General features: G+C 47.1%; 1 protein-coding gene across 1 annotated transcript in view; it reads left to right on the forward strand.

The window, feature by feature from the left end:
• Positions 1-10,148, forward strand: part of LOC140120796 (uncharacterized) — a 36,924-nt gene extending 26,776 nt beyond the window's left edge. Inside the window, exons 10-13 of the mRNA XM_072139738.1 lie at positions 487-2,042; positions 6,923-7,087; positions 7,455-7,512; positions 8,692-10,148. Coding sequence (XP_071995839.1) covers positions 487-2,042; positions 6,923-7,087; positions 7,455-7,512; positions 8,692-9,839 — 2,927 coding nt within the window. The 3' untranslated portion in view covers positions 9,840-10,148. The remainder of the gene's footprint in view (positions 1-486; positions 2,043-6,922; positions 7,088-7,454; positions 7,513-8,691) is intronic.
• The last annotated feature ends 4,175 nt before the right edge of the window (positions 10,149-14,323 follow it).

Genomic DNA, 14,323 nt, shown 5'->3' on the forward strand with positions numbered 1-14,323 from the left:
AGTATAAAATTTGGTTTACGGTTTGGGTGGCTCAGGGCTCGGGCTACCACCCAAACCGCCAATTGCTTTTGATCCAAGGAAGGATATCCATGAGGTGGTAACAGGTTAGGCACAGCCAACGTATATACAAGGAACAAGGATTATAGAAGAGATACTGAAGTCCGAATTGCTGAAAATTTAAAATAGTCGATTATGTGGTAGTAATAATAACTGGTCCTCCTTTATAAACTCTGTCATCTCGAAATTGCAGTTTGTTGTAATTATTAAGCAAAAGTCAAGAGCAATCAATGGAAACCCAACCATCTTCACCGTTCTAACGAGCGACTCAAAGTAGAATTAAAATATAATAAAGTTTATAAAAGTTTTTCCAAAGTAGGGACTTTTTCCCTATCGTTTAGAGAGTCGGCAACAACACAGCACATCTCCATCTTATCTCTGTACGATCGCTGATCTGACCTCGATGACGTTGTCTTCTTTCTTTCCCAGGTGAAGACGACGTGAGGGACTCCAAGAAACATCTACTTGATACTAAGGAGATAAAATTAGAAGATGACAATTACACACACACACATTCGATAACCCCTAATGCCCCCTTGGTTCTTAGCAATACAACTCCATCTATCGATACCTCTGGTGACCAGGAACCTTCATCTAGTCAATCGGAAACTGGACACAACGAGGGCAAAGCCGTTCAGAGCAGGAAGTGTTTTAAAGCGAAATCTAATCTTTCTATGAACAAGGGTAAAAAGGCAAAGAAAACGCACAAAGAGGAAAAGCCATTTTCATGTTCAGACTGTGGCAAATGTTTTGCCTATAAATCGGGTCTTCTTCAGCATCAGAGAACTCACACGGGAGAGAAGCCGTTTCCGTGTCCCCATTGCGAGAAATGTTTTAGTCAGAAAGCAATTCTTACAGAACATCTAAAAACTCACACGGGGGAGAAACCATATTCCTGCTCCGAATGTGGGAAATGTTTCAGCCATAAATCAAGTTTTGTTCATCACATGCAAACCCACACGGGGGAGAAACCATACTCATGTCCTGAATGCGAGAAATGTTTCACCCGTAAAACATATCTTATGGATCATCTTAGAAGTCACACGGGAGAGACACCATTTTCATGTTCCGAATGTGCAAGAAGTTTTAGTAAGAGATCGACTTTTATGGATCATATAAGAACTCACAAAGGGAAGAAGCCATTTTCCTGTTCGGAATGTGGAAAATGCTTTGCCTATAAATCCTGTTTACTTCAGCATGAGGGAACTCACACGGGGGAGAAGCCGTTTTCTTGTCAAGAATGTGGAAAATATTTTAGCCACAAATCAAATCTTCTGCATCATCTAAGAATTCACACAGGAGAGAAGCCATTTTCATGTCCAGAATGTGATAAATGTTTCACCCACAGTCAAGTTTTCTTTCAACATCTGAGAACTCACACGGGGGAGAAACCATTTTCGTGTTCAGAATGTGGGAAATGTTTCACTCAGAAACAATATCTTATCGACCACCTAAGAATTCACACGGGAGAGAAACCGTTTTCTTGTTCGGAATGTGATAAATGTTTCGGCAAGAAATCGACTCTGATGGAACATCTAAGAACTCACACGGGGGAGAAGCCGTTTTCGTGTTCAGAATGTGGGAAATGTTTTCACCAGAGATCACATCTGCTGAGGCATCAAACAATTCACACCGGGGAGAAGCCATTTTCGTGTTCGGAATGTGGGAAATGTTTTAGGCTGAAATCGAATCTTGTTAACCATCAGAGAATTCACACCAGTGAAAATCCATTCCTATGTTTGGAATGTGGGAAGTGTTTTAGTCAGGCATCGAGGCTTCGGGAACATCAGAGAATTCACACCGGGGAGAAACCTTATTCATGTGGAGAATGTGGGAAAAACTTTAGGCACAGTTCCACTTTTCAGAGACATAGGCAGGCTCATGCCAAGGAGCTCCCGTTTATATGTTTTCACTGTGGGAAATATTTCGGTCAGAGATACGATCTCATGGAACATCTCAAGGTTCATGCAGGGGAGATTCCACTTTGATGTTGGATCCCATCGTATGGGATGTTTCATACGGCCTACTTCACTGTATGAATCTCAGTCCATGTGTTGGCCAAGTTTTTCTTGCCTATACTTCACTCTTCACTGTCCAGCCTGAGTGGGACTCGTTTTAAAATGGTCATTCTGACCTAAACGTCCCATTACATGGCGCTAGGTAAGCTGATCGTGATAAGGCACGGAAATCTGCAGTTTCGATGGAAAATCGATTTATCAATAGGCATATGACCCCATTCAGCGCTCCCGGGCCTTTGACACAGGGCTCTTGGTCCAGATCATAACAATGCAAGCGCCTTGCGTGCTGGAAACTGCACCCCCCCTACCCTCCCTTGCTCGATTCCCGAGAGCCGGTGATGCCACCGAGCTCTCGTGAGCACTGGCGCATGCGCACTGTATCTTCATTTCGCATGGCCGCGCATAATGAAGATACAGTGCGCATGTGCCAATGCTCCCGAGAGCTCGGTGACGTCACCGGCTCTCGGGAGCGAGGGGGGGAAGAAGTCTCAAGCATGCAAGGCGCTTGCATTGTTATGAATGTGCCTGAGCGCCAAGTGCCCTGTGTCAGGGGCCCGGGAGCGCTGAATGGGGTCATATGCCTATTGATAAATTGATTTTTCATCGACACTGTGGATTTCCATGCCATATCACGACCACCTCCAGCATCGGCTTACCTAACCCTGTGTAACGGTATGTTTAGGTCAGAATGACCATTTTAAAATGGTAGATTTCCTTTAAGTCTATTAAGTCCTTGTTTTTCATGGTCCTTGGATTCGATCATATCTGCGAAAGTCATATCATGGACAACTCTAGTCTGAATCGTGTGTGAAACTCGCTCATTGAAGTCAATCCGTGGGTGAGAAAACACATTTTTATACACGTTTCAAGGCAGTAACTTAAAACTACGAAAATCTGAAACAACCGCGATGACACTGGGACTACAAAGATAGGTCTCTCGGAGCATCACATGTGCAAAAAATGCTAAGACAACTTCCAAGATGAAGCAGCAATCCCAAACAGATGCTTTTATTCCACCAAATGCAAACTGCGACTGCACCCTCTGGATGAAGGCATTTTCACTTGTTTGTGGGTGAAATGGACCTTAGAGGTTCTGGAGAAAAGGTTCTGCTTGCAGAAATGGTAAACTTGTAAAATAATTGTCCCACCCCACACTCCATGTGCTTCTTTTTTTCCATCTAAAACAGAAAGTGGAAGATGTTATCTCCTCAAATTGGGTCTTATTAAAGGGGTTGGCCACTCTTTTACATCTGTTTCCCATTTTACTGCCTTTATAATAATCCCTGAATGTTCAAGTGATTCGGAAGTCTTGCAAATTACATTTGTGCTCTCTGCAGACTCTCTGTGAATCTTTGTTTACATGTCTGAGCTCTGATGAATAGGAGGAGCTGTAGCAGGAGATTATGACTCATCCAGCTCCCAGTCCTCTTCCAGTGTCTGTCAGAGAGGATGGAGAGACACAGTGGGTGACGCCACGAGCAGTGAGAGAGAGGAAGCTGTGTATATATGCAGAGGGCAGAATGCTGAGAACTGGGTAAATATACATGATGAGACATGTCTAATGAAAGAAATGTATTGAAAACCCCAACCCCTTTGGATATCATAGAGTCCACTTGGAGACGCAGGCATTTTGACAATCACATCTACCTATTTGTTGTAGGACATGTTTCCTGTCGACACCTTTGAAGTGTAAATTAGCCTTTGAGGACCAGATTGAATATAAGTGGTGTAGTCCATCATCCTCGGAGGATTTGTTCCTGTGCTCACCTGCAACGGGTGTTGTCATGTACATCCAGAGTCTGCCATAAGGATGAAGACTGGTAATCGCTGTTCAGTTTCTTGTATGATCCAATAAATGTCAATTATCAGTGAAATGAGTCACTTGAGGTGCTATGGCTTTAGCTTCTCTCCCCAGAGCCAAGTAATGGGGTAATACAACTCCTCGCTGTGTAACTGTGGCACACGTTCAGTTGTGACTATTCGGCGTATTGTTTTTTTGTGGCCTTAAAATTACTAAACAAAAAAAATAAATAATAATTTTTTTAAGAAAATTAAAATCCCCTGCCCCCCCCCCTTTCCCTAGAATGGAAATAAACATATTCAGTATCACCACGCCCCAAAATGCCCATTTTATCAAAATATAAAACAATTACCGTACATACTCGAGTATAAGACGACCCGAGTATAAGCCGAGACCCCTAATTTTACCGCAGAAAACTGGAAAACCTATTGGCCCGAGTATAAACTGAGGATGCAGCATGCAGCCAAAAAAAATAAACTTAATACTCACCATCCGGTGTCCCCGATGTTCGTCGCGGCTCCCGATGCTGTCGCCGCTGAAGACGTCATAGTGTACGACGGCTAGAGAAGAGACACGGGGAGCCGCGAGGAACATCAGGGACACAGGAGGGTGAGTATTACGTTTTTTTTTTATCATTGACTCGTGTATAAGTCGAGGTGAGGTTTTTCAGCACATTTTTTGTGCTGAAAAACTCGGCTTATACACGAGTATATAAGGTATTCTCTGAACCGTGCAATGGTATCCAATGCCTGAATGGCCAGCGTTTCCTTTTTCCAGAAAATTTGGAATAACGAGGTTGTACAGTCCCCAAAATGGTATCGGTGAAAAGATCCTCTCTTCCCGCAAAAAATAAAACCTTACACAGGGTTATACACTGAAGTATGAAAAGGTTATTGGCATCAGAATATAGTAAAACACATTGGGGCAGATTTACTTACCTGGCCCGTTCGCGATCCAGCGGCGCGTTCTCTGAACAGGATTCGGGTCCGGACGGGATTTATGAAGGTAGTTCCTCCGCCGTCCACCAGGTGGCGCTGCTGCGCTGAAAATCAACTTAGCGCGCCGGAATACACCGAGCTGGACCAAGTGAAGGTAAGCGCGTCCCAAGCGAAACAATTTCGGTTTTTAAATGCGCCGGTTTTTCCGAATACGTCGGGTTTTCGTTTGGCCACGCCCCCCGATTTCCGTCGCGTGCATGCCAGCGCTGATGCGCCACAATCCGATCGCGTGCGCTAAAATCCCGGGGCAATTCAGGTACAATCGGCGCAAATCGGAAATATTCGGGTAACACGACGGGAAAATGCGAATTAGTGAATGACCCCCATTTTCTCTAAAGGTTTTCATGTTCTTCCCGGTTATAAAACATAATAAAAACTACATAAGTGTGTGATTAGTTACTTACTGCGAGAGCAGAGGAGATCTTTGAACTGTGGCAGGTAGTGAAGGCCTACGGTGTTAGCGGCAGCCAGGGATCACACCGGGACAACGTTGCAAAACTGACTGCAGGTTATTTATCATTGGTCGTTTTCATACAATAGTCTCTAAAAAGTCTCATCAAGTTTTTTGGGACTTTTCACTCCTAAAAAGTCTCACAGGGCTATTTCCACCATTTCATTAATCTGGAGTAAACCTAGAACTACTGCTAGTGCTGCGCCGTGTAAAGCCAGACTCCTAGTCCCTCCAGTCCCTGCTGCTGGTGAATGTGCTGGGACTTTTTATGCATTTTGAGACTTTTTTTGAAATTTTTTTAAAAAATAAATAAATCCCAGACAGAAAGTAGACCATGAGTACGTTGATTTAAGAGCCAAAGCCACTTAAATGAATCTCATGGGCAGCGAAGCTCCAAAAATAGATATGGAACTGTCCCAAGGAGTCACCTAATTATAAATAACCCCCACTGTGTCCTTTATTAGTCTAATAACGGCACTAATAGTGAAGTCTGTAATAGGTCCTTCTGCAGGACATCGCCAGGCAGGGGGGTTGCTGATAAATAGTCCAGTTGTCCAGAAGCAATTTAGGATGCACCTCAACCCCTGGACCTCCAGGTCAGCTCAGGGCTGAAATCTAGAGCTGCACTTGGCTCCACAGCAGCAGGGGGTCTGCACTAGGCAAAGACCCTGCAGCCCGGCATCAGCTCTGCTTTATAACCTTTTGCAGAGCTCATTACCAGCTAATTACCAATCTGCAGAGAACCCACCAATCACCTGAGGGTTTTGCACAAGAGATACAATATAACACAAGAGTTAACTCCTTCAGCACAGCCAAAACCCTGAACTTGGTGTTTTAATATTATAGGCCAGTAGATGGCGCTGCTGCACCGGCCTGCAGGCAAAAACGGTGAAGTTAAAGGGATCCCACTTAAAGGTGAAGGGAGTATTCATCCGGGCGACCTAAGGAAAAGCGGGGTGATCAGTCCCTCCAGGTCCCTTGGATTACTGCTACACAGGATTTAGGAATGGGACTGGGACACTTCCATGTGTGGAGAGGACTCAGTTTGTGGCCTTCTCAATACCCGACACCATGAGGAAATATTAGGTGATTAAATAATAATCATAACTAAGGGCCCGGTGTGTATCTGCTCATTTGTCACGCTGGAAGTCTTTTTAGCAGTGGCCTAAAGGACCTGTGATGATGTCATAAACATGTGACCTCTCTGTGGGAGGAGCAACTCTAGAGTTTACAGGAAAGCGGCGAGTGATGTAGGAGGCTGGGGGAAGGTAACAAGGGAACCGAGGAGGAGGCTGCACAAGATTCACTGATACATTCACTGATTCATGAGCAGAAGATCCTGAGCGGGGAGGTGAGCGCTGCCGGGAATGCTGGGACATGATATAATAACACAAGGGAGGGCTCTGGGTGATGACTGTGTCATTGTGTGTGTCAGGTTCCTATAAGATGTCAGGATGTGGCTGTCTATTTCTCCATGGAGGAGTGGGAGTATGTAGAAGGACACAAGGACCTGTACAAGGAGGTCATGATGGAGGACCACCAGCCCCTCACATCACCAGGTAAGAGGAGACCTTCCCTGATTGTAGAGGAGAGTCAGCGAGATTCCCCCATCATCTGCTCATCACATGTAGACAATGTTTCAGTCACTGTGTTATGTCCTATAGATGGATCCAGTAGGAGAGATCCACCAGAGAGATGTCCCCGTCCTCCAGATTCCCAGGACTGGCCAGGAATAAAGCAGGAGGTCCCACCCGATCATCAGGTAGGAGAAGATGAGATTTCCAAGCATCCTCTATAGACTGATTAAAACGTTCTACTTAACATCTTCACAAAGGTCTACACAAAGGACAACAGAAGGTGGAACAACGCAGGTTCAATGACCAGTGATAGATGAAGACTTCTTTACCGTAAAAGTTGTAATAGTAATGACTGGTGTAAGAGAGGATTACATGGTTTCAGGATGAAACAGGATGACAAGCGTTTGTTGATGGTCACATGAGAACATCCTACTTTTTGGTTCATGGGTTCTTTTTATAAAAATTTTTATACTTTTGTTTGAATAAACAATAAACTTGGTTGATTTCTTTATACTTTGCTTATATTTGTAATGAATGTAATGATTCTTCCAGGGAAGTGATAATGGATCGACAAGTGGTCTCGAATACTCCATATCTGTCTCAGTGGATGGTAAGAGCCTTTCCTGTAAAAAAAAATTTTTTCCAGAAATTAGTTGGTGTTTTATGAGGAAAATAGACAAAAATAAGAATCTCCAAAATGGTCGTTCTTGCACCTTCTATGTAGCAGTTTATACCCAAAAAAGTGTCAAAAGGAAAGATGTCTCGTGAGGTTGTGGCAAATAATGGACACCCAAGGCAGGTGAGAGGAGCAAAGGCTTGCCCAAGTAGTAACTGAAGGACATCTGGAATATCTCGATGACATGTGCGTTGCAGCAATAGACGAAAACATCCATTGTCGATAAAACCGCCTTCATCTCTCTATTGAACATCATTGTGGGAGATATCATATTTCTCTCCAGACGCCATCTTGTTCACTGTCAGCCGTCTTACGATTCAGACTCAATTTTGTGTAATCTGTTTAGAGCTAGTATTTGTCCCTGACTCGTCTTTCTCTGCAGCTCCCGTCTGAAGGTCATGTTTTGGACCAGTGGGGGCATTCACAGTACATTTAGTGTTTCCCTTGAGTCTAGTGTTTTTCCAGAAAAACGATACATAGAGTTCATCAACATTATTTTGGGAAAAGTAGCCTAAGGGGAGGTGCTCAAAGTATATTCAAGCTAACCTATAGCATTTCAGTGTTTTATAAACTTCACACCCTTTTTTCTATATACACGACTGCTCGCCTGGAATAAATTGTGATTTTGAGTGCAGTTTGTGACCAGGTGCCTGTGTCTTTCTGTGCTTACTGGCAGCCATCTTATTCTATCCTGTAACGATTAATTTGGAGATCACCTTACAACTGTAGAAGGGTTGTTGGAGCCCTGGATAAAATCTCTAACATCATGAACAAGAATTAAGATTAAAATCAACAAATTATAATCCAGAGGGTTTCCTACACTAGACCCTTTTCCACTATCTGGTGGAGTGTCTGAGATTCTTCGACAACGTAGTCACCTCCATTGTATCTATGTATGATAACTGGTGGGTGAATGTGGGTGAATAACTTTTCAGCTACTTTTACCTACTACCATTATTTCCACCATCTTGTCTGTGGATTAACTATGATTATTCATTAGTCTCTTAGCTTTTAAAACATCACACTTTTTCCATTTGTGGAAATGTCCTCTTGCAGTTTTCTTCATCATTTATTTTTTATGTTTGGGTAAATAAAGTTTTTTTGACTTTCCAGGTGACGACGAGATGAGTGACTCCAATGAACACCTCCTAGAAGATGACAATACCCCACAAACAGACCCTGAAGGTGGAGATCCATCCTCTGATACTAATTTAAAGCCAAAAAGAACTCGTAAAGGGAAGAAGCCATTTTCATGCTCAGAATGTGGGAAATCCTTTGCCTTTAAATCAGCCTTTGTTCAGCATCAGAGAACTCACACGGGAGAGAAGCCGTTTCCATGTCCTCATTGCGAGAAATGTTTTAGTCAGAAAGCAATTCTTACAGAACATCTAAAAACTCACACTGGAGAGAAACCATTTTCATGCTCCGAATGTGGGAAATGTTTTACCCGGAAATCGTATCTTCTGGATCATGTAAGGATTCACACAGGAGAAACGCCATTTTCATGTTCCGAATGTGGGAAATGTTTTGGCAAAAAATCAAGTCTTATGTATCATCTAAAGATTCATGAAGGGAAGAAGCCATTTTCGTGTTCGGAATGTGGGAAATGTTTTACCCATAGCCAAGTTTTTTATCAACATCTGAGAACTCACACGGGAGAGAAACCATTTTCATGTCCTGAATGTGGGAAATGTTTCACTCAGAGAGCAAATCTTAGTGAACATCTAAGAATTCACACAGGGGAGAAGCCGTTTTCGTGTTCTGAATGTGATAAATGCTTCGGCAAGAAATCGACTCTTGTAGAACATCTGAGAACTCACACGGGGGAGAAACCGTTTTCGTGTTCTGAATGTGGGCAAAGTTTTTACCAGAGATCCCAACTTATGAGGCATCAAACGATTCACACGGGGGAGAAGCCGTTTTCGTGTTCAGAATGCGGGAGATGTTTTAGGCTGAAATCGAACCTTGTCAACCATCAGAGAACTCACACCAGTGACAATCTGTTTGTATGTTCTGAATGTGGGAAAGGCTTTAATCAAGCATTTGGACTTCGGGAACATCAAAAGATTCACACCGGGGAGAAACCATTTTCATGCACAGAATGTGGTAAAAGCTTTAGACATAATTCTACGTTTCAGAGACACAGGCAGGCTCATGCCAAGGAGCTCCCGTTTATATGTTTTCACTGTGGGAAGTATTGTAGTCAGAGATATGATCTCGTGGAACATCTCAAAGTTCACGCAGGGGAGATTCCACTTTGAAATTCAAAAAGTGGAAAAATGTACAAATCGGAACCGTGAAAATATTTTGAGCTGCTTTACCTGGCAGAGTAACTCCGCGAAAACCCGGTCCATGTGGTGTCCGAGGTGACTGGCCCAACCAGACTCTTCTGTCGAGATACTTTCCTCCCTACTCACGGATAAGCTATTAACAGTGAGGGGTTGTACCTTTCACTTCTCATCCTTAAAGTTGTACTTTTTATTTTTCTTTCTGACATGATTCTTATATATTGTAATGTAATAATGATGATCATTTTATACACTGCAACAGTATTAAACTCCTGGGCTTTATTATGTTGTTATAAACGTAATTACGGGATGTTCGCGCTCAGCCGACACTCGTTTTTGAGATCTAGTTTGGTTATTTTATTAGAAAATAAAGTGAGTATAAGTATATCAAATGGACACCGTTTCCATGTATTATTTATACTGAGTCATTCATTGGGGGTCATTTACTAAGGGCCCGATTTGCGTTTTCCCGACGTGTTACCCGAATATTTCCGATTTGCGCCGATTTCCCCGGGATTTTGGAGCACGCGATCGGATTGTGCCGCATCGGCGCTGGCATGCACGCGACGGAAACCAGGGGCGTGGCCGAATGAAAACCCGACGGATTCGGAAAAACCGCCGCATTTTTTTAAAAAAATGTGTCGCGGAGCTTGCACTTACCTTCACTCAGCCCAGCTCGGTGTATTCCAGTGCGTTCCAGGGAACTTCAGCGCAGCAGCGCCACCTGGTGGACTTCGGAGGAACTGCCTTAATAAATCCCGTCCGGACCCGAATCCAGCGCAGAGAACGCGCCGCTGGATCGCGAATGGCCCGGGTAAGTAAATCTGCCCAATTATCTCTATGGTGACCCAATGGGATACGTAGGTCGGATTGTGACTTTAAAGGACATCTATCACCAAATCGGGGATTGTAAACCAAACAGACATACAGGTGTGTCCCCCCTATGACAGGATCTGCTGCTCTTTTAGCTTCTTATGCCCTTGTTTTTAAGAAACTCCAATGTAGCATAGAACCATTAACTCCAATGGAGCTTGGAGCCCCTCAGGCTCATTTGCATAATTTTAAAAGCCTTTATTTTTGTGAAAGCCAGGGCCTAAGAAGCTAAAAGAAGACCAGATGCTGCCAGAGTGTGTCTGTGTGCTTGGTTTACAATCATTGATCTGGTGATAGATGTCCTTTAACTCAAGATCCGGGAGTAACCGCTCATTAATGATGGACATCGTCCACTCAGGAGTTCATAGGGCCGATGGTAATATCGTCAATGTCACACGTATTACATGGTTGAGCTTTCGAGAACACTAGTTCTCTTCGTCAGACATGATGTATTGACGAAGAGAACCAGTGCTCTCGAAAGGTCACCATCAAATATACTCAGTTAGCCTCAAAAAGGTATCGCCTGATTTCTTCCCTCTTCTTCTACATAATTTAAGCTCAGTACTGACGGCAGCGTAGAAGAAGTTCTAAGTAGCGATTCCCCTGCATCGGGAAGTTACCAATGCGCGGTCATAGAAGCTCCCAGGCTTTAAAGTGTTAACCCTATTCTGAGTCCTGCGGGAGTCGTACTCACCCACAGAACTAAGGAAGGTATCATGCTGCAGCTCCCTCTTCCTCCTCTGGTAAATATGCTTCCAGCAGCTCCTCTCTTAGTGTCCCCCCAGCAGCTCCCCTCATAGTGTCCCCCCAGCAGCTCCCCTCATAGTGTCCCCCCAGCAGCTCCCCTCATAGTGTCCTCCCAGCAGCTCCCCTCATAGTGTCCTCTCAGCCCCTCCCCTCATAGTGTCCCCCCAGCAGCTCCCCTCATAGTGTCCTCCCAGCAGCTCCCCTCATAGTGTCCCCCCAGCCCCTCCCCTCATAGTGTCCTCCCAGCAGCTCCCCTCCTAGTTTCCCCCCAGCAGCTCTCCTCATAGTGTCCCCCAGCAGCTCCCCTCATAGTATCCTCTCAGCCCCTCCCCTCATAGTGTCCTCCCAGCAGCTCCCCCCATAGTGTCCCCCCAGCAGCTCCCCTCATAGTGTCCCCCCAGCAGCTCCCCTCATAGTGTCCTCCCAGCAGCTCCCCTCATAGTGTCCTCCCAGCAGCTCCCATCATAGTGTCCCCCCAGCAGCTCCCCTCATAGTGTCCCCCCAGCAACTCCCCTCATAGTGTCCCCCCAGCAGCTCCCCTCATAGTGTCCCCCCAGCAGCTCCCCTCATAGTGTCCCCCCAGCCCCTCCCCTCATAGTGTCCTCCCAGCAGCTCCCCTCCTAGTTTCCCCCCAGCAGCTCCCCCCATAGTGTCCCCCCACCACCTCTCCCCATAGTGTCCTCTCAGCCCCTCCCCTCATAGTGTCCTCCCAGCAGCTCCCCCCATAGTGTCCCCCCACCACCTCTCCTCATAGTGTCCCCCCAGCAGCTCCCCTCATAGTGTCCCCCCAGCAGCTCCCCTCATAGTGTCCCCCCAGCAGCTCCCCTCATAGTGTCCTCCCAGCAGCTCCCCTCATAGTGTCCTCCCAGCAGCTCCCCTCATAGTGTCCCCCCAGCAGCTCCCCTCATAGTGTCCTCCCAGCAGCTCCCCTCATAGTGTCCTCCCAGCAGCTCCTCTCATAGTGTCCTCCCAGCAGCTCCCCTCATAGTGTCCTCCCAGCAGCTCTCCCTCATAGTGTCCTCCTAGCAGCTCCCCCTCAAAGTGTCTTCCCAGCAGCTCCTCTCATAGTGTCCTCCCAGCAGCTCCCCTCATAGTGTCCTCCCAGCAGCTCCCCCTCATAGTGTCTTCCCAGCAGCTCCTCTCATAGTGTCCTCCCAGCAGCTCCCCTCATAGTGTCTTCCCAGCAGCTCCTCTCATAGTGTCCTCCCAGCAGCTCCCCTCATAGTGTCCTCCCAGCAGCTGCCCTCATAGTGTCCTCCTAGCAGCTCCTCTCATAGTGTCCCCCCAGCAGCTCCCCTCATAGTGTCCTCCCAGCAGCTCTCCCTCATAGTGTCCTACTAGCAGCTCCTCTCATAGTCACCTCCCAGCAGCTCCCCCTCATAGTGTCCTCCCAGCAGCTCCCCTCATAGTGTCCTCCCAGCAGCTCCTCTCATAGTGTCCTCCCAGCAGCTCCCCTCATAGTGTCCTCCCAGCAGCTCCCCCTCATAGTGTCCCCCCAGCAGCTGCCCTCATAGTGTCCCCCCAGCAGCTCTCCCTCATAGTGTCCTCCTAGCAGCTCCCCCTCATAGTGTCTTCCCAGCAGCTACTCTCATAGTGTCCTCCCAGCAGCTCCCCTCATAGTGTCCTCCCAGCAGCTCCCCTCATAGTGTCCTCCCAGCAGCTGCCCTCATAGTGTCCTCCCAGCAGCTCCCCCTCATAGTGTCCCCCCAGCAGCTGCCCTCATAGTGTCCCCCCAGCAGCTCTCCCTCAAAGTGTCCTCCTAGCAGCTCCTCTCATAGTGACCTCTCAGCAGCTCCCCCTCATAGTGTCCTCCCAGCAGCTCCTCCCATAGTGTCCCCCCAGCAGCTCCCCTCATAGTGTCCTCCCAGCAGCTCTCCCTCATAGTGTCCTCCTAGCAGCTCCTCTCATAGTGACCTCCCAGCAGCTCCCCCTCATAGTGTCCTCCCAGCAGCTCCCCTCAGTGTCCTCCCAGCAGCTCCTCTCATAGTGTCCTCCCAGCAGCTCCCCTCATAGTGTCCTCCCAGCAGCTCCCCCTCATAGTGTCCCCCCAGCAGCTGCCCTCATAGTGTCCCCCCAGCAGCTCTCCCTCATAGTGTCCTCCTAGCAGCTCCTCTCATAGTGACCTCCCAGCAGCTCCTCTCATAGTGTCCTCCCAGCAGCTCCCCTCATAGTGTCCTCCTAGCAGCTCCCCTCATAGTGTCCTCCCAGCAGCTCCCCTCATAGTGTCCCCTAGCAGCTCCCCCTCATAGTGTCCTCCCAGCAGCTCCCCTCATAGTGTCCTCCCAGCAGCTCCCCTCATAGTGTCCTCCCAGCAGCTCCCCCCATAGTGTCCTCCTAGCAGCTCCCCCCATAGTGTCCTCCTAGCAGCTCTCCTCATAGTGTCCCCTAGCAGCTCTCCCTCATAGTGTCCTCCTAGCAGCTCTCCCTCATAGTGTCCTCCCAGCAGTTTCCCTCATAGTGTCCCCCAGCAGCTCCCCTCATAGTGTCCTCCCAGCAGCTCCAATCATAGTGTCCTCCCAGCAGCTCCCCTCGTAGTGTACCCCCAGCAGCTCCCCCTCGTAGTGTTCTCCCAGCAGCTCCTCTCATAGTGTCCTCCCAGCAGCTCCTCTCATAGTGTCCTCCCAGCAGCTCTCGCTCATAGTGACCTCCCAGCAGCTCCTCCTCACAGTGTCCTCCCAGAAGCTCCCCTTATAGTGTCCCACCAGCAGCTCCCCCTCATAGTGTCCCCCCAGCAGCTCCCCTCATAGTGTCCTCTCAGCAGCTCCCCTCATAGTGTCCTCCCAGCAGCTACCCTCATAGTGTTCCCCCAGCAGCTCCCCTCATAGTGTCCCCGCAGC

This window comes from Engystomops pustulosus, chromosome 3 (genome assembly GCF_040894005.1).
Source record: "Engystomops pustulosus chromosome 3, aEngPut4.maternal, whole genome shotgun sequence".
NCBI lineage: Eukaryota > Metazoa > Chordata > Amphibia > Anura > Leptodactylidae > Engystomops > Engystomops pustulosus.